This window comes from Ambystoma mexicanum, chromosome 9 (genome assembly GCF_040938575.1).
Source record: "Ambystoma mexicanum isolate Mex_15411 chromosome 9, UKY_AmexF1_1, whole genome shotgun sequence".
Taxonomy (NCBI): Eukaryota; Metazoa; Chordata; class Amphibia; order Caudata; family Ambystomatidae; genus Ambystoma; species Ambystoma mexicanum.
Window position 1 is genome coordinate 576,259,941 of NC_090931.1, and position 24,290 is coordinate 576,284,230.

The following is a 24,290-nucleotide window of genomic DNA, read 5'->3' on the forward strand; positions in this document are numbered from 1 at the left end:
GTAGTGAGGCCCATAGTCCCTACTCTCCTTTGCAATGCAGCCATTTTTTTTGTTTACATTTTCCCTATTTTTGAATGGCTGTCAAGGAAACAAAGAAGGCACTACGTGTAGTCCCTTCTCCCTTTCCATGGCGGCCATTTTGTTTGTTTACTTTTTCACACTTCTTTTTTATGGCAGCCATGGAAAGGGAAAACAGACTTCGTTTTCCCTTCCCTGGTGGCCATTTTTTTTAAACATTTTTTTTTCTGATATGGGCGGGGGTACTAACAGCAATAGGCCCCTCACAGGGGGGCGGGGGGAGGCATTTCCACTTCATATAATGCTCCCCCTTGCGAGGGGCATATTGCTTAAATAATGACAACAAAAGAACAGCATTAACCTTTGTACTAACAATTAACTAGTATAATCTGAATGACTGATTGAAGAGGACAAATACCACCAAACCTTCACAACAGATGATTTATCAAAAGTCTGACGTGCCTTACAGTCTCACAAAGCAAACAAAACCCAATCTGTATCGAGCTTCTAGTCTTTGTCATAAAACCATATTTTGAATATTCATGCATTGATTCATTAGAGATGAGGGAATTGATGGAAACAAGGACTGGAACTGCGGCTTAGTGGGGAGTATTTGAAGCACTTTGAATATTTCTGAATTCCTTTCTTTACGCATTTCATTTTTCCTCTCTCAAAGTCGAAGATCTGTTTAAAAGTCCACTTGTATTCGTGTCCTGCCATTGTAGCAGATACTGTGAGGAATCCAGGGTGTTTGGGGCCATATCAAATGTTTCTGCTTAAAGCTGAACTTTGTTCCTGAGTGATTCGGGAGCAGAGTGGTGTTTAAGATAGTGATCCGTCTTTTCCATCTGGGCACTTCAGCATCAGAGTGGTGGCATTGGGGTGTGATGGTGTGAGCTTGTGGGCTATATTTTAACTCCTGATTCAGCATGTTGGTATTGACTCATTGTTATTGCAGCGTCTAGTTCTGGTATTGCCATAGTTGTGTGCCACCCACCTCTTGTCATTGGCTGCTGACTCTTAGTACTTAATCAGTTGGTGATGGGAAGAACATGCGTCCCAACCCATCCCTCTTCTTCGCGGTGCAGATGTTCTGTTTGAGGTTCCATATAGTCCTTGTTTGTTGATGTTTAACTTCTCCAGGCCATCCCAATGTATTTTTATGCCAGGATAACTTTTCCCCATTTGCAGGCATTTGCTTTGGAATTTCTCACTCTTATCTTGTATGACTATGAGGATGGAGCAAGTAGGGTTGCACAGTGTTGGGATACACTGATGATGCCCTATCGGTGTGAAATGTCTATGTGGTTGCCTGCATACTAGAGAGCTGTCTGTCTTGGGTTGATAAAGTTATGTAAAGCCATTTGCTATGACAAAGAATTAGATAGGGCTAAGTGGTGCAGCATACCTTCACTTACATTGTAAAAGGCTACTTGGCTGCCTCTTGTATTTGGAGGAGAGATCTGTAAAAATAAATCACACGATTGTAGGAAATGCAAATTGATGACCAGACTCAACGTACTGACATCAACAGATAAGTGTACCTCTGGGAAATATCAAATGTATACACAACATAAGCATAAAGGACAGGTGATTATTACAAACTGTCCTAAGTTTAAGAGAGGGACTGCGAGTCCATTGATCCCAATCAATTCCACACACCTGCACTAGTGGTATCCATATAGTTCAAAGGATAAAAGGGGGAGGTTTCTAGAGATCAAAAAATCGTTCTTTTGCCCGACAGTGATCAATGGATATCATAGTGAAAGAGTCTTTATTATTCATATTCACTCTTTACATTAAAATAAATTAGAAACAATTAATAAGAGTTGAAAAATGAAACATAGTACATAATTAGAAAAAGAAAAGAAGGGTTACAATAAGACAAAACAGTACACACCAATGTAAATCAATTCAAAACATGTGCAAATAAATAACCTAAACTAAACTAAAACTGCGTTGTCACCCTATCAGACTTCGTAACAAAGGTCAAAAAGTATGGTAGTTAGGGGAGGTGCACCGAAAGCAAGAGGGAGAGGATGTAGAAAGTGAAATTGGTTCAAATTCAAAATGTTATTACATTATGTGAACACAACTTCTTCTTCTTGTCAAATCAACATATGATTAGGTACAAGTGGACACTCTTTGCACTGTTCTACAAATCGCATAAAGTCTGCTACCATCTCTTAGATCAAACATACCATTCATCAATTTTCATACAGTATTCTGCCATTTAGGGAGGCAATCAAATCAATATACCCCCTATGAAATGCCCGCAATACCTGCAAAAGGAGTGTGGTGTCAACAAAAAGTAATTGCGGAATGGGTGCTGATGAAGAACTGGCGCATTTTCTGCTAGTGTGCGGGAATTATCAGGATCAAAGCAAATAGTGGCTTAATGGCTTAACGGCTAATGGCTAAAATTAGAACTTACCAAGAGGCATTTTCTTTTATAATGAATTGTAACAACAAGGATTTTATTTTTAATCTTTGCAAGTATGTATGAGAAGCTCTCATTTATAGGGATGTTTTAATGAAAAATTGTACTTAGAAATGTTCTCTTTTTTTCGCCTGATTTTTCTGAAGCGATGTATCTTAGGGATGTTTGACATAATTTTATGTTGGGTCAATTGGGATGTTGGGATAATTGCATTGATTGTAATGATGTACTGTGTTAATATTGTATGTGTTTTAAGGGAGAAATTCGAATAAAGATATTTTGACTTGACTTACAAAATAGCTGTGCCCTAAAATAAAACAATAGTTATTTCACACAAAGCTAGAAATGCAAGCTTTTAAACTCATCTGCATACCCACAGTACATTGCATTGTGACCCTGAACTGGTGGTGAACTTCCAGGGATGGCTGCTAGTCGGTGATGTGGCATGTGTCACTTGTTAACTAACATTTCCTATTCTCTTCTTCTTATTGGCATTCTTTATATTTACTAAATATATCGGCCAACACTTTTCTCTATGTGGAGAACATATTACGCACCATGTAGACTAAATTGGTACTTTACAATTGCCCACACAAAATGCCTATATCACTTTTGAAGATGCAGATCAGACACACATGTTTGCAAATTGGTATTACTTTCACTCGTTGGTCAAGTGTATTTAACACACGTTAAATACAATTACTTTGTCAGACCCTGCTTGAATCCTCTTAGGACCCTTTATTTATCTATAAAAGTGGGTAGGGAGAGAGGAAAACAGGTTAATGCAGTGGCATAGAGTGCCAGGGAACAGGCTTGTCAGAAAGGAGAGCTTTAAGGTTAGATATAAATAGTGGTTGAGTTGGAGTAGTACAGAGAGGGAGAGGAAGAGCATTCTAGAGTAGCAGAGCGAGGAGAGAAGGAGCGAGCGGAACCAATAGGGAGCGCAGGGGGCTTGAGTGGTGGCAAGGAGGTGAGCTGAGGATGATCTTAACGAGTGAGGAGGAAAGTAGGGAGTGAAATGAGCAGATAGGTAGGGCGGGACGGGTCCATGGTTAGTTTTGAAGATGATGAGAAGACGTTCATACTTAGCCCTTTTTTCACAGAAAGCCAGCCAATATGGCAATGGGCAGAGGAGGTAGAGGTAAAGCGAGAAAGGTTGAAAAGTGTGCAGGTCGCGAAGTTGAGGGCTTTGTCCAGAGGTGAAAAAGCATAGTTGGGAAGGCCATAGAGGAGGCTGGTAGTTCTAGAAAGGACTAAGGAGGAGATTAGCCGTTTAGCAGTATTGAAAAGCAGACGATGGCTGATTTTCCTGATATTGAGGAGGCTGAGTCTGGCTGCAGTGGCAGATTTGGAGATAAAGAGTGTGAAGTTGTCTGATGGGTCAAAGATGACACCAAGCTTATGAGCGGGAGCAGAGTAAGAAAAGTAGTAGTCAGGAGAGAAGAGAATGAGAGGAACAGATATCCTATTTATTTATTGGTAATTTGTTTTGCACCTATACACGTGTGTCTCAAAGCGCAACAAGGCAAGGGGGGATGAATGATCCTACTAGGCCTTGTACATTTGGATTGTGCAAGTGCAGGTTATTTATAACATGCTTAATCCTGAGATCGGTTTCATGCGTGGATCCAGGATTCAAACCTGTGTTGCTGAGCATGGTCTGGATTCCACGACCCGCGCTTTTCCACAGATCTATCCTCCCTCGAGTTGGGAGGGAGAGAACTTCAGTCTTAGTTGAGCATGAGCCAGTGAAACACAACCCAAAATTTGATGGCAGAGACAGTTTGACATTTTTTACAACAGCTCGTCGGATAAGGAGTGAAATGAGAAGTTCTGAGTGTCGTCAGCAAAAAATTGATAGCAGAAATTGTAAGAGGAGAGCAGGGCGTCAAGACCTGAAGTACAGAGAGTGAAGAGAATTGGACCAAGAACAGACCCTTGTGGAACTCCAACAGTAAGAGGGGTGATTTTGGAGGTAAGGATGTTGCAGGACACCTGAAAGGTATGGAGCAAGTCAAGCCAAGGGCTTATCTCTGATGCCAAGGAGAGATAATGTAGAGAGAAGGTCAGAATGGTCCACAGCATTGAAGACAGCACAGAGGTTGAGAAGAATAAGACTAGATGAAAGATCCTCATGAAAGATTTATTCTTGCAGCAATGCATGATGCTGGTATGTTTATAATTAACACAGATATGGGAGGACCCTCAGTTTTCAAATGGTTAAAGTAATATAGCACTGTTCAATATTAGATTTGATTATTTCTCCATCCAATTCAAACCTAAAAACAAGCAGCAAACATGATAATGAGGGATAAACTGAGCCAGAAAGGTTAATTAATTACTTTCTTATTAAATCAGTTGTGTGGCTTGAAACAGTGATCGATACCTGAAATGCATTAGGAGAATCTTGTTATATTTTGTTTTAATTATTGGCACCTGACCCACACCACACAAGGTATCATCGGTGGCAACAAGGACTACTAGCACCATTTTGTATTCAGTGATTCACACAACAATTTGGGTCATCTACAAAATAGAAAACTGCAGCAAAGGAGTTGGCGAGAACCAACAGAAAGACTCCTACCGTTGAAACCATGGAACGACTGCATCGGGACCATTAACAGGGCTAGGCTATAGCTTTAGCTATTTCCAGAAGTCCACAATAAAATCCACAATGACAACACACACAACACAACACAAAATCATTCAAAACTGTTTAAATATATTTAAGCAGTAGTCAACCAATATTAAACTAGATTCTGGCAAACCAATTCTGCTTCCATTTAGTTCAAGTTCAAATGGCTTTTATTCGACACAAATGTCATCTTGCCAAAAATACACATGGTAAAGATATATTAATACAATATATCCATATAAATCGCATCAACAATTCATAAATACCAATACAAGGATTACAAGGGCTTAAAGATCATTGTTAAAACCGTTGGTGTGTGTCACTTGCCAAATAAGTCCATATGAGTGCTCCACATTATTTTAGTACTGTGCAATACATGTGTTTTCAGAGGAGACAAAGTATGGAAAAAGTAAATCAAACAGAAAAAGCGGATTGCTCAGAACCCCAAACTTCCCTCTTTTATAATTTTGGACCTTGCACGCCAAGCGCCTAGGTAAAATAGGTTGCTAGACAAAATACCACTTTAATATCTTCACAGCTTTTAAAGAGCTGAAGCGCTACACTAATGCGACGTATGCCATACATATTACATAGAGATGTTAGGAACTTACATCAGGCAATGCGATAACCATCACAGAAAAAGAGAAAATTAGACCATGATTCCTCTACTAAACCACAAACTGGACAAGTCTCATTTCCATCTAAAACCCACTTCTTTGTGACACTTGCCAAACTCAATTGGGAAACTCTAAACCTAATATAAAGGTTACGCATTGGGGATGGGGCCCAACCAAATCTAAATAACTTTCAAACCCCATACTTGGCTTGCTAGACAGCTAGGTGGAGCTCACTGAAAGGTTCATACATTCATTAATTAGCACTGCATCAATGAGAGTCTGGGAGATATGCTTAGCTTTAATTCGATCTCCTTAGGTAAAGCACTGGGGGTTCTGACATAAATCAACCAAACCCATCTGCACCATGAAGTTTTTAACAAGCTGAAACCATGTCACGGATCTACCACCCTCTGCATCCAAGTCAGCCAGAATAATGACAGTCAAACGATGGACTCTTTTTGAATTGGTCTAACGCCCGATTCAAGATAGAATGTGGTACTCGGGCTTGATTTGGGAGGTCCCAAGAGTTTTTTTTAGAAAGGAAAGTTCTGCCAACCCCAACTTGTTACAATCTGTGTAGCCCCAAATTTCAGCCCCATACATGGCTGATGATTTAGCCTGAACTGTAAACATTTTGATTGCAGGTGAAATAGGAACTTGGCCTTGAGTGTAACAAAATCTCAATATCCCTCCCCCGTATGTTTCCAACTGCAGACAGGATTTAGTCATTTGAGTAAGCCAATTGCCTTGGTCGTTAAACCGCAAGTCTAGATAATCATAATGTTGAACTTGCTCGAGGGAGGTATGATTGATGGCCAGCCTAAGCTTAGTAAGTTTACTGAATTTGGGGCGAAAAACTAAAAGCGTACTTTTTTCCATGTTAATCTCCAATTGGAGCTCAGAGAATTTCTCCACGAAGGCTTCCAAAGTGGTCCTAAGGCCCTTTACAGAGGTTGCTAGGATAACTGCATTGTCTGCAAAGAGAAGCATTGGACAAATCTCCAGTCCCATCTTAGGGGGATCAAGACATTTCCTCCTAACATGCCTTACCACCTTGTCAATATAGAAGAAAAAGAGGGGGGCTAGGATACAACCCTGCCTCACACCTCTCGAAACATCAAAGGAATCCATGAGTTCCCCACCCAAACCCCATCCGACTGAGGCAGTGTTATTAGAATATAACTGAATTATTATCTTCAGGAGGCCAGCTGGGAACATCCTTTTTTCTAGAATAGTCCATAGAGTCGCTCTTGACACAGAATCGAAAGCAGCCCTCAGGTCGACGAAGTCAGAATATACCTTCATCTTTTTCAGGACGGCATACTTCTGCGTTATCAGATGTAATGAAAAAGCCTGATCTAACATGCTTATTCTTGGTTGCAATCTGGCGCAGGTGATCAATGACATCATATTGCTTTAGCAAAAACTTTCCCTACCCCATCCAATACAAAGATGGGCCTAAAACTAAATGGGTCCTCCTCCCTCCCTTCTTATAGATTGGTATTAGTATAGCCTTTCGCCAGGAGGGGAGCCCTATTTTGCCTAAGGCTTGCGTTAAAAAGAAGCCATAACATGGGCGCCCAGACCATTACTTCATCTTTAAATAGATCTGTGGGCATGAGGTCAGGACCTGGAGCCTACCCCCACTTCTGGGTTGAGATTGCTTTACAAACCTCCCTAAACTCCAATTGAATTGGTTTGATGGGATTCCCAAAGGCCTGAGATACTTGAAGTTCACCCTGGTCAACTATGGAATCACCCATTCCATAAAGCTCCTGAGAGTGCTTCATCCAGGAATTAGGGCTTATCTCGGACGCCACCCCCTCAATCTCGCCCTTCTTCAAGCCCGCTCAATACCCTCCAAAATGTCTGGCAATCGCCAATGTGTCCCATTTTTACCAGACAAAAGCCTCTTTTTTGGCTTTCGTCATGGTTTTAAAGGCTGACCTAAGTGATCCCAGCTCTGTTTTAGCCGGGCCTTGTTCCCTTTTTAGACAGTTTAAGATGGCAGTCTTCGCAGTCCTACATTCCTTGTCATACCAAGCACAAGAATCAATGGCATGTTTTTTTATTCTCTTACTAGATTTTGTGACAAATGGTTGAATAGTCTCAATGACTCTATTATATGTAGAGAATATATCAATATCTCCCATTTCTAACAGGGAAAACTGTCCAATGAGGGGCAAAATGGCCTCGTAGATCTGGGGTTTCACTTGAATCAGGTCGAGGACTAACCATTTGATCCAGTGTTTGGTTTGGCCCTGGATGAAAATAGGGATGCTGGGGGTACTATGAGAATATTTCTGGTGGCCTCGTCAGCTAGATAGCTTCAGATGTAACGGCTTGTGGTCGCTCCCCTGTGTGCTCAGGACTTCAAAGTCTTTTATGTTGCCCCACAATTCCATTGATAAGAATATAGATTCTATGGATTCTATTTGTAGGTCAAAAGCAGTACTAATCCATAGGGCAAGCCCTCCATATGGCCTACCCTTAGGACCTTCTCTTGCTGGAAGCTGAAAGGCCTCCGATCCCTGGAAGATGGTCGATTCCAGGTCCCAGGTCTCCTGCAGACAAATCATGTCGTAACCCCGGACAACGTCACACCACTCGGGAGCCACCAGATGTTTCTTAAACCCAGCTATATTCCAATAATAATGACTCTCTCGCTAGTCCGGGACCTTAGTTCGGGGGAAACGAAATGTCAGTCTATGGCCTCAAGATACATGTTCTCCTGATTACTAGGGGTATGTAACAACCTTGTGTTCGGGTATCGGTATATATGGGGGCAAATAGGCAGTATTTTGCACATCGTTCCTCTGATTCCCAACTGTTGGCCTGATCGATATTTTTATGCCCACAGGGGGATGGGAGGGGGGGTATGTTGTGGCATTTATGGATAACAGGCCATCCATCAACCACATTTTTTGTTAAATGGACCATGGTCTTATCATCGCCATTAAGTTACCTTATTTATCAGTGATTCAGGGTTTTCATATGCCTCCGGCACCAATTTCCCCACATTAAACAAGGTGATGAACGGTCCCACCAACTGGGGCCTTGCGTTAAAGGAACTAATTGGCGGTGTGGCGACTCCCCACCCTGGTTATAGCGTTGACCTCACCCTCCCATGGACCCCAACAGTGTTCCATTTGGCTCAGAAATCCAATGGGGGGTACCTATGGAGGGATTCAGATTTGGGGAATTCGTTTTACTCATCGGCCAGCCCAAATTCCCCCCCACTTCTCCTGTTGTCTATATGGGGCGCTGCTAGAAGGGTTCACCAGGTCACGCACAATGGGGGGCCTGGCGACCCCCACCCCCAACCCCCCAATCAGACCACTTTGTTTTGGTGCTCACACCTATTTTGTGCTTCGCTATGCAAATTAAGGAGCAGGGTTTTGCACTTGGCTGGAAATGTTTTAATTTTTAATCACCTATTGGGAATCCGTTTTGCCTCAAGTCTTGAACTCAGGCTTTCTTTAATGGAGGATAGATCTGCTGCAAACTTATTAGAATGAGTCTTAATAATGTTTCCAATTTGTTACACATAAGATTAATTAAACCTGATGTGTCTACACCACTCGTGACCCTCCCCCTTTCAGGAATTACATTTATATCAGCTCCTTCTGTCTGGGTACCCATGTCTAGAATAATAAAATTGTTCTTTCCCAGTACCGATTTGAGGTGGGAAACATGAATTGGAACTCCCCATCACCTTCTTCCAGGGTAGTCACATTAATCCCCCCCTTCCATGTTGGAGAGATGGGGTATCCTCTTTATCGGTTGAAACAATAGTGCTGAATGGGGGGTAATAGATCCACAATATTTCTGCTCAGTTTGATTACTTGAACACATTCCGCCCCTAGCGCAACAATGGGCAGGCATAGATCCCCCCTCTTGCCCCTCATAGGGGCCTATTTCATATTTACCCATATGATCTTTGAGTTTCCTCCGTTCCCTAAGCATATGGGGCTGCGCTTGCACTGTCGGCTTTAGAATATGGCAATACTTTCAGATAAGATGGCAGTGTCTTCCACAGCAGATATACAATTTGAAGCTGCTGCTGGCTTCCTACTTTGTGGTTCTTTTGTTTTCTTGGCCATCAGGCCTTGAATATCGTACAAGAGGCCTTTAATTTCTGTAATAGGAATATTGACATCATTAATAGGCTCCAGCATTTTGAGGGCCCTTTTACTAAACACCCCTTTCATTGAGATGGATTGCACTGCCTTCCGTTTGGACATATTAACAGGATAAGGGGGGGATGTTGCGAACTAAAATGGACTAAAATAGACGAGATCACAAATACACAAAATTAATGAACCGGACGTACTACAAATACGCCCTACGTATAGACAAAGATAAAATAGGCAAGCTAATCACGCCTATTAATGGAGGTACTCCAAGCACCCACCACCTACCAGTATAAGAAAGCAATCTAGTGCGTAACGGTCCAAACAAATATTCAAACCTTATTTTAAACATATGGTAACATTTCAAGGTAAAATAATTAAACTAGTAATAAAATGAGGGCTTTCCCTAGATACAATTTCAAATCACAAACAAGGTGAAAAAGCGGGTCCCAATCAAAAAATGGGAAGCAGAAGCTTATAATCTGGACATGCCGCTCAGTACTGTTGAAAAGTCATCAACAAAAATAAGACAAACGGCGGGCAGGGAACGCCTCGACAGCTGAAGGAACTGCTAAAGTCTGACTCTTCCCCCCATGCCCCACCTTCGGCTCCTTCAACACTGGCACCTCGGAACTCTGTGCACAGTCACTGCTTCTCAAACTAAAATAAGGAAAGTCTGCGATACTCCATCCTTCCAGTTATCCCGTAGGAACTCAGGTGCTCGGTGTTAACGCCTCCCTTTAGCCCGTTACACTACACATATAACCTTTGATCCTGATTGGCTCCAACGCCCCCCACCCCACATGGGGAAGATAACATGCATTTCAATGAGATAACACGTGTGTGTTGATCTCCATGTGGTCCAGGTAATGGGTACCTTAGCACTCCCTGGCCACTGCGACATAGATGCCAGGAAAATTGGCTTCAGTCCAGTGAAAGAGATTCATGCTACCAGGTGCGTTAAAGGACACCTCGAAGGACCAAACTGATTCCTCAAAAATAGGTGGTAAATTATATGAGCGGTTTCAGTACTAAAATGTAGTTCTATGCGCCTCGATTGGCAGCATTGCAACATCTACTGTTTCTGGGTTGTTGGTGAGCCATGCACTAAACAACCTGCAGTGGAAACACTCTCACACACACACACACACTAGTGCAATCTTTTCTTGTCACAGTTTTATGTTGGCCATAATGAGTGAATCGGCTCATTTCCTTGCAATTAAATTCAACTGTACTGTAACAACGAAGTATGAAGGTGCAAACATCAACCTACCAGCAGGACAGGAGACGAAATCAGCACATACTTGCCGGCAAGCCTGTAAGGGAAAACAAAGCATAGGTATTCAAGAGGCAAAGACAACGTTTCAGTAGATGCCAGCTAGGTGGAAATGATCAGATGTTTCTAAAATGCACCTTACTCAGTATCCCGCTAGCTAGTCCTTTGTCTCCAAAATCTCCATGCATGTCAGTGGTGATTATTGCAGCATGCTTGACATTCTTCCTTGATGATATTTTCCATGTAATCCCAACATTTTCAACCGGGGTATCAAAGAGTGCCTGAACTAGGTTTTCTGGTGAAGCAAATGGCTCCCATTTAGATTAACTGTATTTTGTGTGGATATCTTGAAAATATAGAGCGGATCTGGGTCTCGATGACTGGATTCCGAGAACGCTGGATTACATAGTTTAGTTGTGAGTTCTGTGGAATTTACATCCACAGCCTTTCTTAATGAAATTCCATGTGATGGAAAAGTGTTGAGAATTGTAACTAATTGGTATGTTGTCTACACACATGTACATCAATTGGCTATGCTTATCCACAAGAATGCCATGTTTTTAACCACAGTTTTTTCAGAGTAAGGAAGATGATCTCTGAAAACACACACCGACCTAAACCTTAAGTCAAGCTCTTTAGCCAGGTAGAAGTACAACATTTTTTTATTAAGTGCATATGGTTAAATTAACCTTTTGCACTATAAAACAATAACAACTTGTTTTAAAAATACATATTCCAAATTTAAAATGCCTCATTACAACAGTTAATTGTGTTCCTTATAGAGAAAATAAAAATAAATGAAAACTGCATTGTAGACATAATACTAGGAAAAGGAAAGAGAAAAACACAAACATGCTCAATCACATAATCTAATTTTCACCTTTTCCTAGATATGCAACGTCCTAGCAGTAAGTACAAGAGATTCAGTCCCATACAATAAGCTCCAAAACTGATCAGATCTTATGTTTCAATATTTGACATAACCGTATCATACATGGCTTGAAGTCTGGGGCATTGGGTCAGGATATGCCGAGCGGTCTCGACGGTTACCTCACGCAACCTACAAATTCTCTTTTCTCAAGGCATTCCAAATCATTCCCCAGTATAAACCAATACCGGTAAGATCTTAAATCTCAAATGGAGAACAAAGTGTATCAATCCCGGGGCACGGAACTTAGTGAGATAACTACAGGCAGTTTCCACATGGAGGCCTTGGTAGGTATATTGCACATAACTCAGCCGAAGAGCCAGTTGATCTGTAGTCAAAGCCTGATCATGATAACGCGTCTTATCCTCAAATTTAGCAAGATGAAATTCAATCATTGAATTGAGGACTTCACTCAGTCCGTTAGCCAAAAAATTGGATATGTTTTTTTTCCATTAAGCTGAACCAAACTATCCTGGTCACTCTGCGTGAGTGTTGTACTGTAAAATTCAGGAGGTTTGGCTCGTGGGAAGCATCTAGAGTAACCTTTCCTAGGGCGGATAGCTCAAGGGAAACGTGCTAGCCTTGGAAGCAAGACGACGTGGAGCAACACAGGTTCGATCCCTGGGTCCGCGCTTAGAAACCTCTGCGTATTAGGCGCGTTATAAATAACCAATCATATCATAACCTTAGCCCACAGCCTACAGCCCACAGCCTACAGACAGCAAGTTTCCACAGTGAGGGCATGACTGCAGTCCAAGTCAAAGCCTAACAGCCTGAACTGGGTCAGTGCTGGGTAAATCCAGCAGGGAACGATGTATTTTCCCTTCTAATCGTTCCAACCAACCCACTGATCTCTCTGGGAGAACCTCCAAACCATACATTATCCCAGGAATAATTGACTGCATATATACCTTCAGCTTTGCCTCAATGGACCCCCCACCAAACCTATTGACAGTACTCCTAAGTACAAGCCATTTGGACCAAGCCTTTCCACAGACAATCTCTCCCACATGGGACTGATCCTTCAAAGCCCTAACCGTCATGCCCAAGTACTTCAAGTATTCACCAACTTGTCCCCGGGGCTGGCCATCAATTTGCCAGACAAAATTTGGGGAGCCATACGCTCGCTTCCCAATGGTTATAATTTTTGTCTTGGTGACATTTACTGTGAGGTCTAGTTCCCTGGCATAGACAGTTTGTGCGTCCAAGGAACGCTGTAACCCGATAGCTGTTGAGTAAAGAATAACAGTATCGTCAGTGTAGGTGAGACAATGAATACCCAAAGAGCCAAATCTAGTGGGATGATTAATCACTAGTCTTAAACACTGCTCAAAATTGGATATGTAAAGATTATATTTTTTTATTTTACATTTTTAAAGCGCTCACACAGCCCGCAGGCATCGAGGCGCTGTTACAGGAATAGTTTGTTTTTTTTAGTTGCGTAATTGTTTTTTTCTTAGTTGCGTATTTATAACGCGCTTAAACACCCAGAGGTTTCGAAGCGCGGACCCGGGGATCGAACTTGTGTTGCTTCGTGTCGTCTTGCTTCCAAGGCGAGCACGTTGCCGCTGAGCTATCCTCCCGGGACGGGGCAAGCACACATCAACCCAGATTGCTGGCTTGTGTTAGGCAAATCTGAACCTCAGTATCAGTGTGTAACTGCTTATGAAAAATACAGAACAGAGGGATTCCTACCCCAACTCTCCAACTTAGACCAGAGTTTTCCCCAATAAACACTGTCAAAAGCCAAACTATAATCGACAAAACATAGATACAGTGCTTCGTCAACGTTTTGTAAGGTGTCTGAAATTAATGTAAACAAAACCCACAGAGGATGACTAGTTCAGCAATTCTTTCTAAATCCTGTCTGCGTAAGATTTAAAAGGGCACGATTTTTAACCCAATTTGACAGTGTCTCCAATAGCAACTTCGCAAATATTTTTGATCCACTGTCCAGCATTGCCAAGAGTCTAAAGTTTGCAGGCATGTGCCGAGAGCCCTTCTTATAAACCGGAATTATAATGGAGGATTGCCAGGTCTTTGGAATGGTTCCTGTCTCACAAATGTATAGAAATAATTGTCACAGGGCCACTGCACAATATTCAGGCTTGTTCCTGAAGATAATATTGCGGAGGCCATCAGGGCCAGATGACCAGGAATCTGCCAATTTGCTAATGATCAAATTCAAATCTGCTTCCTCCACCAGCCTCCCCACCACGGTGTTAACCATTGACTTAGTAGGTAAGATCTGAGAAGAGACCTGTTCCACCCAATAATTTTGCCTAATATGTGTTTCCCAATGGGACTCTTCAACAGAGCATACTTCGCGGGTCCCACCTCCATCAGACTGGATCGAATCAGGTGCCAGAATTTCCTAGAATCTCTTTCTTGGATGAGATTGTTCATAATCATCCAGGCTGCGCTGGTCATACCATATCGATGATTGATAAGCCAGCGTTTATAGATGCCTCTCAGGAAAGTGACTTCTTGGTTTCACACTTTAGAACTGGCATAATGCCTTTTAACCCCACAACTAGCCACCCTTAGGTCTCTCTTCTTGGAGGCGATAATTGCATTGTACAGGGTTCCCAACCTTTTGGTACCACACCTAGCAATAATAGAGCTGGCAGACTGTGGTGCATACCTGGCAACCAACGTGGCAAATTCAAATTTTCCTGGAAATGATATAGCAGTTCATTATGTAAAAACCCCCATACCAGCGCGGTGCATGCTGTTCACACTTCCCTTTAACGATCAGGGTATTTTCTAGCCATCTCAAGCAGAGTGAAAGCATGGAAGGCGATCTAAGCTTCCGTACTTCTCTACTGCTCTGCCTTCAAATTGCAATGTGGTTTTCTGGCAGCATGTATTTTCATGCTGGTGGAAAACCGAAGAATTCCTGTCCATAGAGATCCATTGTAAATGCTGCATGGAAACCGTTATTTGCAGGCTACGTTTGCATTTCTTCCAAAACGGGTCAGAAAAGAGAAGCGTAAATGCTGTTTTCAGCTCCACATTTCCACACAAAAAAAATCACTCAGAATGGGACCTTTAGCACGCAAATACAAATGGACAAGTTCTCGCTTAGTATCCTTTGGGGGCCATTTAAAGTGAACCCCATAGATCTGTCAGGCAACAGTGTATTTATTATACAAGCATAATGCTCCTAAACATACCCGGTGCAGTTAAAAATTCACAGAAACACTAAGTGAAAAGAGCAGTAGGAACAGAATAGGAGGAAACATATAAACCCCTTGTGACTTTCAAAGCTCAAATAATTAAAAAGAAATCTCAGAAAATAGGGGTGAATTCATAAGCAGTCAGATCATGAGGTTGGCCATGTACAAATATGTTGGTGTAAATTCAGTTACTGCCAAAAACAAGTAGAGGTACAAAATGTACCGACAAGTTGCAGGCAGTGCCAAATTCTGAGATTGAATTTATTGGGGATTTTTTCAAATCTTCTTATTGCACTTCTGCATAGGGCATATCTTATATTGCCGTGGGTTGCTACAGTTTTTCATCCTTGGCGTGCAATATGCTGTTTTGGGCCCAGAGATTGTCTTCCTAAAATATATCTTGGACTTTGGGAGCCCTCCTGGTTGGGTTGGACATTGTGTTCCCCTGATCTCTACATCTCACAGAGGTAACTGTGGTATATGCACATGCATTATTTATAATACTCTATTTAGACTTTAGCAGGACACCTGTGATATCTTCTGTGCGGTAGGTACCCTTAGATCCCGACTGGTAATCATTGCTGAGTGCATTACTGTCTGGGGGTCGATTTCTTAATTTATATCTGAAAGTGCATCAGTATAGTGCCTACCACTGGGTATGGGGCCTACATGTTAGGTTAAGGAGTTAGTTCTTTACTGGCCATTTACTGTGTTGTATCTACACTATGCTCTGCTATGTGTTCTGTGTAACCTGACTAGATATTTTTCCTAGCATAACTATTTCATGCGTGACCTTATCATAAAGTCTAAATATTTTCAGTATACCAGTGTGGTGTATTCTTTTGTGATATGTACGGGATCTTCCTGCCACCGTCTTCTCTTCTAAAGTTAAGCCTGACTGCTTTGCCCAAGCTCCCACCGGAGAGTCTGGTCTTTGCTGTTGGCTGGTACACTGTGCCATTAGGTTAGATGATTACAAGCCAGAGGGTTGCGCAGCAATCTCCCGAACATTTACCATCACTTGTAACCTGGCAGTATATCCACCAAACCAGCAGCAGTAACACTAATTCCACACACAAAAAAACATGGTATTAGTGTCACATTCATAACAAGGCCGATCATCCACTAATATGGATGTTGTGTTTCTGTGATCGATCGACGGCAGTAAATAAATCAGAAAGTCAAGATATCATCACCCTTTCCAGCAGCAATGCCAGTCAATGAGCTTCAGTAAATTCTCAGAAGTACACAGGGAAGATATATTGAACAGTTTCTTTATATCGATAACCCTGCTTTTGGCAATTTACATGGAATGGTGCCTTAAAGGAAACCGTTGTGTGTTGCTTTTGAGCACTTTCTTTACCGGTTGGGGTACGCAAGACCGGGCTTATCCATAGGCAAAGTTCCTCACGTCTCTTATCCACACGGCTCTAACTAGCACAGATTGCTGGACCTAAGAGGTGCAGATGAACATCATGCTTCAAAAAAGAGCTCCCGCAACTTACAAAGTCCGCATTGGTCAACTGTGAGATCCCCATGTCAGTTACAAGATGCTTGTAAAAAAACTTTTCCAGGGCGCTGGGAAACAATATTTTCAAAAGCCTGAGGCCCAACATCCTCTCTTGGGATTCAGACTGCATGCTTGTGATCACACTGAGAGAGGTGGTCAAGGAGGGTCCCTTTTATTGCGAGGGATTCATGTTGCGCACATTATACTGATGGCAGGAGGGGGATGATAGCAAAATGGGATAGTGCCGCAAATCCATATGAATCATGTACAAAGATGCAATATTAAAACTGCAAATGCAACATGAACACAAATTCATACAGGGGGCTGCTTTTTTACATGGCATTCTTAAGTGGCAGGGACATTCTTGACAGGAAAGAGAATGAGTTACTTAGTATTAGCACATGGGCGGGTGAAGCCAGCCAATCAGGTGGCTAGGAACGTGTGCCTGAACTGGCGATGCAAGCCTGTGTTCCAGCCAACCTGACAGCCGGCTCCCCCCAACGCTATCTTCCCTCACACTCATGACTCTTTTTTTTTTTTACACCCTTCCCACCGTCACTCACCTTATTTTGACTGCAGTGGCACTCAATGCTGTAGCCGCTCCTTCTTCCTGGCTCCAGCTGGCTGCCATGGATAGAGAAGAGGGGCTCTGTACGCAGCCCCGCCTTACCTTTTCCATGGCAGCCATCTTTCTATAGTATTTTCCTTCATTCAAGGGAAGCATGTGGCATCCCATTGAATGAAGGAAAATCCTTTTTTTTTAGCAGTGGTGTGCCTGTTTTGGTTTAAAGTGATTGAAGGCCCATCCCCACAAAACCAAGAGTACTGCTCCCAAATCTTGGTTGAGTGGCATTCTCTGGTGTGACTGAGAATGTCTGGCACTTCCTCTCATGATGTGTTCCATGCACAGAAGTCTCACTTCTTAGCCATTTCTCTCCATGACTTGCACCTCCTGTAATGTATGTGGATACCCACCTTGATCATCACGTCTATATTATACAAATGTAAAATAAAGATTTCACTTTCCACGATATTCAAGGATTTATAAATAATTACCTGGACACTAGAGGATCTTGCTTGAGCAACAGTAAAATATTCTCTGTGTTAATGAAGAGAGCCCAGCAGGGGAAGCAAAGGAGAAACAATAGGATCAGCGCTCGCTGCATGATGATGCCAATCTGCTTCAGGTTATTGCCTCCAAAAGTCTAAAAAGCAAAGAGAAAAAGCAGAGGCATAATATACATTGATGAGGCACACACTATTCTAGCATAGAAAACATCATATTGATTGTGTCCTTTTAAAGGTTAATGGGAATCATTGGGAGTTTGGCCACCGTTTGGTGGTAAATCTGTGGAATTCCTGCCAAAATCAATTACCGTTGCAGCGACTCGCTCCTGTGGAATTAACACGGGATCACAAGCAGTGGCGCAGCGGTGTTAGCCCCATTTTTTAGTACATAGGATTTTTTCTGAATTATTGCAAGCTGTAATTCGGCCACGGTAATTCCAACAGTCTCTTACTAGTACAGTGGATGATTGACCTGCTGCTTTTTGCTGGAGTTCGCTCCCCCATTTTACCACAAAACCCTGTAGTACGGCGGTGCAGTAAAGTGGCGCCAATGAAATTACCACCACATTACGGACGTTTCTAGCTACAACGCCATACTTGTAATTAGGCCTAGTGACCTTCACTGTGGCATTAATTTTGCTGTGAACATGATTTTATTTTGTTTTCACAGCACAAGGAGTAGGGAAAACAAGTAAATGAGTACAGTTCCATTCAAACAATCATGTCACAATACAGAGGGGAAGTACATTCCTATTTTATAACATAAAAATGCAGTAAAAACGTATAAGAACATATTGGACCTATGGTTGTCTCAAGGAACCAGCAACAGAGCAAACTCACAGGACACAACATCCAAGTCTTGTCTTTGGGCTGGAGTGGGGCCGAGGTTTAAAGGACACTCCAGGTTAGTGTAAAAGAGATATTAAAGTCATACCCAGGAAGAAACCCCAAAGGAAACCCCAAAGGAGAAACCTCTAGCCTACTGGGAAAGCTGCAAGTCTGATTTAAGAGCACTGCTGAATCTGTTGGTTCCGTTCTCAGGGGCTCTGGTCTTCTTACCAACCATTTCTTCACCACACATTGTTGACCGTTTCCTGGTGCCAAAAAAAGTAGATGGTAGGTTTGGGTGAGGCAATATTGGATCGGGGATATAGGGGGTGGAGAAAGTAGAAGGGCGAGGTCCCCGTCATTTTGCAGTTGAAAAGAGTAAAATAAAATGTGGTAAAAACGGGTCTGTAAAAAACTGTTCTGTTAAATCACATGGAATATGTTTGGGTAGGATTTTCTACATTTTAGGGGCAAAAGCGTCCAAGGCGTTGATGCCCATAGCTCTTCCTTTTGTACTTGGGAAGTTTCAAGAGGTGCTCTCTTGATAACTTGATGTTCCAAGCTGGGGGCTAGATATTCAATATGGCTCTGTGGACCTTTGCTGAAAAGAAAGCCACTCTAATTACTTGAAATTTGGGGGGATGGGTTCTCGCTTGTGGAGGCCCAAGATTTGCCTTACAGCGCAATGTTGAATGAGCCTGAGTTTGTATGTCTGGTGCTTAGTGCCGCCTAAGTACATAGAGTTGCAATAGTGTAGGTAAAACAGGACACAAAATCTTGTCAACTTTATCTTTCGCGGCATTTTGTGAAGCTTCAAATGGGCTGTGCGTGAGACTCTGTCAGTTTATGGGTGCATGCCATCTCAGTGTCAAGGATGATGCCAAGTTTCTTTAATGATTTGGCTCGGACCAGTGAGGATCCTGGGGATTCTGTGCATCGGAAAGGAAGTTTGCTAAAGTTGGGAAAGAAAAGCAAGAGAAGGTATGTTTTTCAAGGAGTTAAAGCAAGGGTTGCTCATCGTCATCCACTCAAGGAGTACCCTGAGACAACTGAAGATATTTATTTATTTATTCACTGAGCATTTGTTAGGCGCCCTATACAACGAAATGGTGTTTCCATGCAACACATGGCAAAAGTGGGGAGGGATCAAGGGAAGTAAATAACAGTGGCAAAACAGTAAATATACAATTGTGGTCCTACTAGGTCTTGTCACATTCAGACAGGCAAGTGCAGTGAAGTGAGGGAAGTACAGGAATGGAAGTGAGGGGGGTAGCAGGGTATGGACAAGTGATGGTGGGAATACGGGAGGTAAGTGCTAAGGGGTGTCAGGGTGAAAGGCTACTGGCTATGTGCTAGGGCGGAGGGATCCCAAGAGTGGGATGTACAGCCGCCAGGCGATGGGCCCGCAAGGGCAGTGCTGTAGAGTGGAGGGTGCTGGTGTCGACTAGATAGAGGGCCTGGCAATCTGTGAGGTTCATGAAGGACCAGGCTACTAGTCTCAGTGGCAATGGGATGATTAGCAGGAAAGGGAAAGAGGAAAAGAGGTAGAGAAATAAGTGAATGTTTCCAGAACTTAAGGAGGTCCGGCTCAAGTCTGAGAGGGGAAGGGAGGCTGTTCCAAAGAGAGGCACCAGCCAAAGAGAGAGACCTGCCCCAGCTCTCTCTTTGAAGAAGTATTTGACAAGCACAGAGTTGGAGTAAGAGGAGTGTAGGGCTCTAGCAGGGAAGTATGTAGGTAAAGGTGGAGATAGCATGGACCCAGACTCCAGAAGGCCTTGTGGATGATGCAGATGGTCTTGAATTTGATCCTTACAGCCAACGGGAGCCAGTGGAAAGATGTTAGGGCTCGAGAGATATTGTCCCTGGGCTTGAGGCCAAGGATAAGTCTTGCAGCCCTATTCTAGATTAGCTGAAGGGGACATAGGGAGGAAAGGGGGTGGTTGTGGAAGAGGCTGTTGCAGAGGTCCAGCCTAGAGAGGACCAGAGCTCTAGAGACATTGAGCTTTTGGGGGAAGGTGAGGAAAGAGAGAATGCTTCTAAGGAGATGAAGCTGGGAGTGGGCCTTCTTGGCAAGGTCCAAGATGTGAGGGGTGAAAGAGAGAGAGGAGTTGAAGATGACCCCAAAATATTTGGCCTCACAGGATGGTGAAGGTAGAGGGCCCAAGGAAGGGGGGCAGAGGGTGGTAGGGAAACAGGGTGCATGTGTCCCAATAAGAAGGATCTCTGTCTTACTGCTATCAAGAGATCGTTAGCTGCACACCATGTGTGGATGGCAGTACGACAATCAGGGATGAGAGAAGAGGAGGAGGAGGTAGTAGACAGAAGTTTGAAAGAAAGCTGTCTGTCATCAGCATAACACTAGAAATGAGGAGAGAAGTAGGAGATCAGGTGGGTCAGAGGGGCGAGATAGATATTGAAGAGCCATGGCGATAGGGTAGAGACCTGAGGGACGCCATAGGTAGAGAGTGAGATGGTAGAGGAGAAAGGGCCCAGTTAGAACTGTGAAGGGTTCTTAGTGAGGAAAGAAGTCAGTCAGTCCAGTGGCCGGTCCGTGATGCCGAGGGTATCGCAGAGCCAGTTTATGAGGATAGTATGGTTGACTGTGTCAAAGGCAGAGGAAAGATCGAGGAGAGTGAGGACAGCAGGAGAGTTAGAGTCAAGGTTTGCAAGCATGTCTTCACAGGTGTTCAGGAGAGCAGTTTCCATGCCTCTGGATGCCTGGAATCCAAGAGTTTACCCAGGAAGGGGGTGGTTAGCGAGTCAGGAGGGGTCAGCAGACTGCTTTTTTAGGAGAGGGTGCACAAGGGAGTGCTTGAGGGATAGAGGGAAAGAGCCAGTGGCAAAGGAGTTATTACAGAAGTCGGCAAGAGCCAGAGCAAGAGAGTAGATGGTGTCCTTAATGGGTTCTAGAAGAGCAGGGGAGCACCTGTTTGGATGAGACTTTCATATAGCGGACAACTTTAGAGACCTCATCAGGAGTTGTGGGTAGGAGGGAGGAGAGTGGATGCTAGGAAGAGGTGCCAAGGGAGGTGGGGGAGCCGGGGCAGGAAAGGAGATGGGGGGTGAAGAGTGAGGACAGGATGTCCTGAGTTTTAGATGTGAAATTGGAGGTCATGGTGGAGCCGAGAGCCTGGGAAGGAAGGAGAGAGGTGGAGAATGCATCAGTGGTCAAAGTGGGCAGGAGCGGTCGGGAGCGGTGCTCCTCTACTTCTTTTAATTAAGTTTTACTGTTCCTATACTTTTATTTTAAAAAGAACCGTTCCGGAATGGTTTCATTTTAAAATAAAAGTGTATAAAGAAGTTGAAACTTGCACTTTCAGTGCACTGCACTGAACGTTCCCTTAAACAGCAAGCGCATGTGTTTTGGGATTTGTGTTGTGCGTGTGAGGGTGCGTGGCGATGGGGTTTGTGGGGAGTGGTGCAGGCCAGTAGGGAACATAGTTCCACTACTTATCTCCGAACACTTTGACCACTGGACTGCATAGATGGGCGAGTTACTTGCAGATTTTGAAAAGTTCAGCCGTGTTTTTGGTGGCTCCAGAGATGTGGGCTTGGATGTGGGCCCTCTTCTTGGATCGGATAGAAAAGCAATATTGCCTTCGGAGCAGACGACAAGCCAGTTTGTCAGGATGAACCTGATGTCTGCCACTTCCGTTCAGCTACTGTGCACTTACATTTCAGAGAAGTTAGATCGAAGTCAAACCAGCCATTGCACTTGGAGTCTGGCTTCAGGCGTATCATCATGACAGGGGCAAGGATGTCAAAGGAGTTAGAGATGGGGAGGTGAATGTTAGCAAGGTCAGAGTCAGAGGGAGAGTCAGAGGCAGGGGTCGCAGGGGAGATGAAAGTGGAGGCAATAGCAGCAAATGACACTCGCTTCATCGGTTGAATGATGGCAAAGGAGGCTAGAAGTGCAGGAGGCAGCTCTGGCAGTGGGCTGAGGGGCCCCAAGTGGAGGAGAGGAGAGAGTGGTCAGACCAGGAGAGGGGGGTGATAACCAGTTAGAGATAGGGATGTATCCAGAGACTAAGGCATCAGAGTGTGTCCGGCTGAGTGGGCCGGACCGGAAGGTAGAATAGTAAGAGAGAGGGAGTCACACAGGTCACCGAACCATGAGGTCGGCTGATTCAGGAGAGTCAAGGTGTATGTTGAAGTCAATGAGGAGGAGGAGGAGTTTGGAAGTAGAGGACAAGAGGGAGGAGGTGAGGTCAGCCCATTAAGAGAGGAAAAGATGGATAGGGCCAGGGGGCCTGTAGATGGTAGCGAGGTTGAGTGAGATAGTAGGAGAGACCCCGAGCCTACAGATGAGGCATTGAAAAGAGGTTTAGAGTTGAGTAGGTATGATAGAAGCAGGGACTCACTCAAGGCCACTCCACCTCCAGGCCGGTTGGGCCTGGTTTTGAAGAGGAGTTTGTAGCTCTTGGGAAGGAGAGTGTCAAGAGCAGTGATGGAGCTGGAATTGAACCACGTCTTGGTAAGCACAAGGATGTCAAGGTCAAAGTCTTCAAGAAGGAGACAGATGTCAGAGGAGTGTTTGAAAGCAGAATGAACATTCAGAGTAGCTAAGTGAAGCTGATTGCCACCTTTGAGGGTTTTGTGAGAAAGGGTAAAAGGGGGTGGTACTCCCGTCGGTGGTGGTGGAGAGGATAGATGACAGGAGGAAGGAGAAGTTGCGGGAGAAGGGAGGAAGATAATGAGAGACAGCAGGAGCCGGTCAAGAAGGAGAAGAGTAGGCTGAGAGCCTTGGACCATGATAGTGCCATTATGATAGACATTAATGATGCACCCAGAGGATGAGAAGTATGCCAAGAGTACTTCCCATCTAGCGCTACCATAAATGAGTGAAGAGTAGAGGCCAAGTGGGGAGTCCATAGGTCCGAGGAGGGACAGAAAATAGGATGTTGGTAATAGTCTGCCTCGAAGTAGCATTAACATAGGTGTCAGCAATAGGTAGGCCTGGATTACAGGTCAGGAGAGCTTTTTAAAGATTTTTCCTACCAGACTTCGTAAGAGAGGTAGGATAGGTAGTAGTTAGAATAGACAGGAAGATATAGAGTCGAGCCCCATGTGAGTGGCGGGGGGAGGGAGAGAGACAGGGGAGCTGCATAGTGCACGAATAACTCACAAGGCAGCCTAGCAGCCACAGATGAAGGAGGTAGAAAGACAATCAATGCACAAGTTCAAAGGCACATCTAAATGCAACTTTCCATCTGGGCACTACAATTCAGTAGAAAGACAATCAATGCATATGTTTAAAGGCACATTGAAATGCAACTTTAAAGCAAGGTAATAAAATGCAGCAGAGAACAATCTGTACAGATGGTACTCATTGCACAGGCTGCGGTGGAAGAGGGCAGCATCACTTTCCTGAACATGAGCAGTGCAGCTTAACCTGACAGAGGTGGTAGATGGGAAAAAGTAACTGCAGAGGTAGAGTAGAAGCAGTCCTCCAATACAGAAGATAAGTTAGTCAGGTGCAGTGCAACGTGATGGGCAGGTAACAACCTTGAGAGTATGCAGCAGAGGTTGGGAAGATTGTGGTGAGAGCGTGGAGAGGTCAGGCCGGTCCTGGAGGCATGCCAAGTGAGGGAGGGCCGCAAAGGAAGGCACGCATATCGAGCCAGTCGGTGGTGCCCTGCGAGTAGTTGCAAAGTGAGA

At 43.8% G+C, this 24,290-nt stretch overlaps 1 protein-coding gene across 1 annotated transcript in view; it reads right to left on the bottom strand.

Annotated features, from left to right (window-relative positions):
• Positions 1-24,290, bottom strand: part of LOC138488297 (multidrug and toxin extrusion protein 2-like) — a 624,530-nt gene that overhangs the window by 235,825 nt on the left and 364,415 nt on the right. Inside the window, exons 4-5 of the mRNA XM_069615180.1 lie at positions 17,793-17,941; positions 11,117-11,159 (exon numbers count right to left, since the gene is read on the bottom strand). Of these exons, the coding sequence (XP_069471281.1) occupies positions 11,117-11,159; positions 17,793-17,941 (192 nt within the window). The remainder of the gene's footprint in view (positions 1-11,116; positions 11,160-17,792; positions 17,942-24,290) is intronic.